At 48.3% G+C, this 1,732-nt stretch overlaps 1 protein-coding gene across 1 annotated transcript in view; it reads right to left on the bottom strand.

Moving 5' to 3' along the window:
- Window positions 1-916, bottom strand: part of zgc:162872 (BAR_ACAPs and ArfGap_ACAP domain-containing protein) — a 10,553-nt gene extending 9,637 nt beyond the window's left edge. Inside the window, exons 1-4 of the mRNA XM_065960210.1 lie at window positions 852-916; window positions 674-748; window positions 413-512; window positions 120-171 (exon numbers count right to left, since the gene is read on the bottom strand). Of these exons, the coding sequence (XP_065816282.1) occupies window positions 120-171; window positions 413-495 (135 nt within the window). The 5' untranslated portion in view covers window positions 496-512; window positions 674-748; window positions 852-916. The remainder of the gene's footprint in view (window positions 1-119; window positions 172-412; window positions 513-673; window positions 749-851) is intronic.
- Between the last annotated feature and the right edge of the window lie 816 nt (window positions 917-1,732).

Below are 1,732 nucleotides of genomic sequence, written 5' to 3'. Positions count from 1 at the left end.
CCTAAAGGAAACATCCTAAAGGAAACATCCTGAAGGAAACATCCTAAAGGAAACATCCTAAAGGAAACATCCTGAAGGAAACATCCTGAAGGAAACATCCTGATGTTTGTCTTTCTTACTTTGAGAGACTTTCTGTAAATCAGCTGATTGTCTCTGATGGAAAACCAGCATCTGAAAGAAGTAGAAGAAGAAACATCAAAGTCAAGGTTCACACACACACACACACACACACACACACACACACACACACACACACACACACACACACACACACACACACACACACACACACACACACACACACACACACACACACACACACACACACACACACACACACACACACACACACACACACACACACACACACACACACAGGTAACAGAAGAGAACAGTAGCATTGTGTTCTTACCTCTTCCAGGTTTTGGATTTCCTGCGGGAGCGTTTGAACAGGTAACCCTGGATGATGGCGTCGCTCTCACACGGGCTGACCATCGCTCACCTGAAGCATCCTACACATACACACACACACACACACACACACACACACACACACACACACTCCGGGTCACACCACAGGAACATCTGGAAAGATCATCTTTAAACCCGTCAGGTCTTTGCTGCAGAGACCCGAACGGACCAATGAACCATCAGAGTGAAAGTCTGCTCTTACCCTCTGTTGGACCAGCAGGTGCGTGTTCTCCAGGTCTTTCCTTTTAGCTGCACAGTCTGACGATAGGTGAGACAGCTGAGGACAGGACAGAGACACAAACAAAGAGGATACATGAGAGAGGAGGGGAAACTATCAGAGGACATATGAGACAGAGATATATGAGCTCAGAGATGATCACCTGTGCTGCCATGGTTTTCATGGTGGGCTCCATGTCTCTGAGCAGGTCGAAGCCCTGGTGGAAGAAGGTGAACTGAGCATGGACGAAAGAGAACACCTGAAACAGACAAAATACTTTACTGCCAAGATCAGCCAATCCCTGACTCTGATTCTGTTTCAAACACAGGTGATGCTCTGACTCACTGAGTTCAAGATGTCGATTCTCTGCTGAGTCTTGAAGGTGTTGAGCTGTAAAAAGAAGATATGAAATCTAAACGTCCAGACTGTTTGGTCTGAGGTGAGACATAAGGGTCGCTCTGTGTGTGTGTGGTGTGGTGTGTGTGTGTGTGGGTGGTGGGTGTGTGGGTACCTGCAGACAGTAGGTCCAGGGCAAAGGGTTGGTACATTTGCGGGTGGGCGAGCAGCAGATGACTCGCGTCGCTCGGCGGCGGCGCAGCTTGACGAGGGGAGAACCTGAGCACTCTTCACGGGCTGCTGGTCTCCGAGGAGCCTCCCGATACGAACAGAACTCCCTCCTTGTCTCCGCAAGAAGGGGAGCAAGATTGCGGTGATGTCTACAGTCAGAGTCATATTCTTATCTATCGATCATGCATGATGATGCATCAGCATCGATCGATGCATGCATCATCACTACATCATGCTGATGCATGATGCACTAGTCGATCATGCATCGATCAGCTGATCGATGAAGCTGATGCATGCATGCATCATCATCATCAATGCATGCATGATCGATGCATCGATCACGATCATACTGATCGATCATCGATCGATGCAGCATCATCGATCATGCATCGATCGATCATCCAGCATCATGCATCATCATCATCATCGATCGATCATCAGCATCACCAGCATCATGCATCATCATCCATGCATCAT

The sequence above is a fragment of the Labrus bergylta genome, chromosome 11, assembly GCF_963930695.1.
Source record: "Labrus bergylta chromosome 11, fLabBer1.1, whole genome shotgun sequence".
Lineage (NCBI taxonomy): Eukaryota > Metazoa > Chordata > Actinopteri > Labriformes > Labridae > Labrus > Labrus bergylta.
Note: the sequence above shows the minus strand (reverse complement) of the source record. Positions and strands in the feature narration are given on the sequence as shown.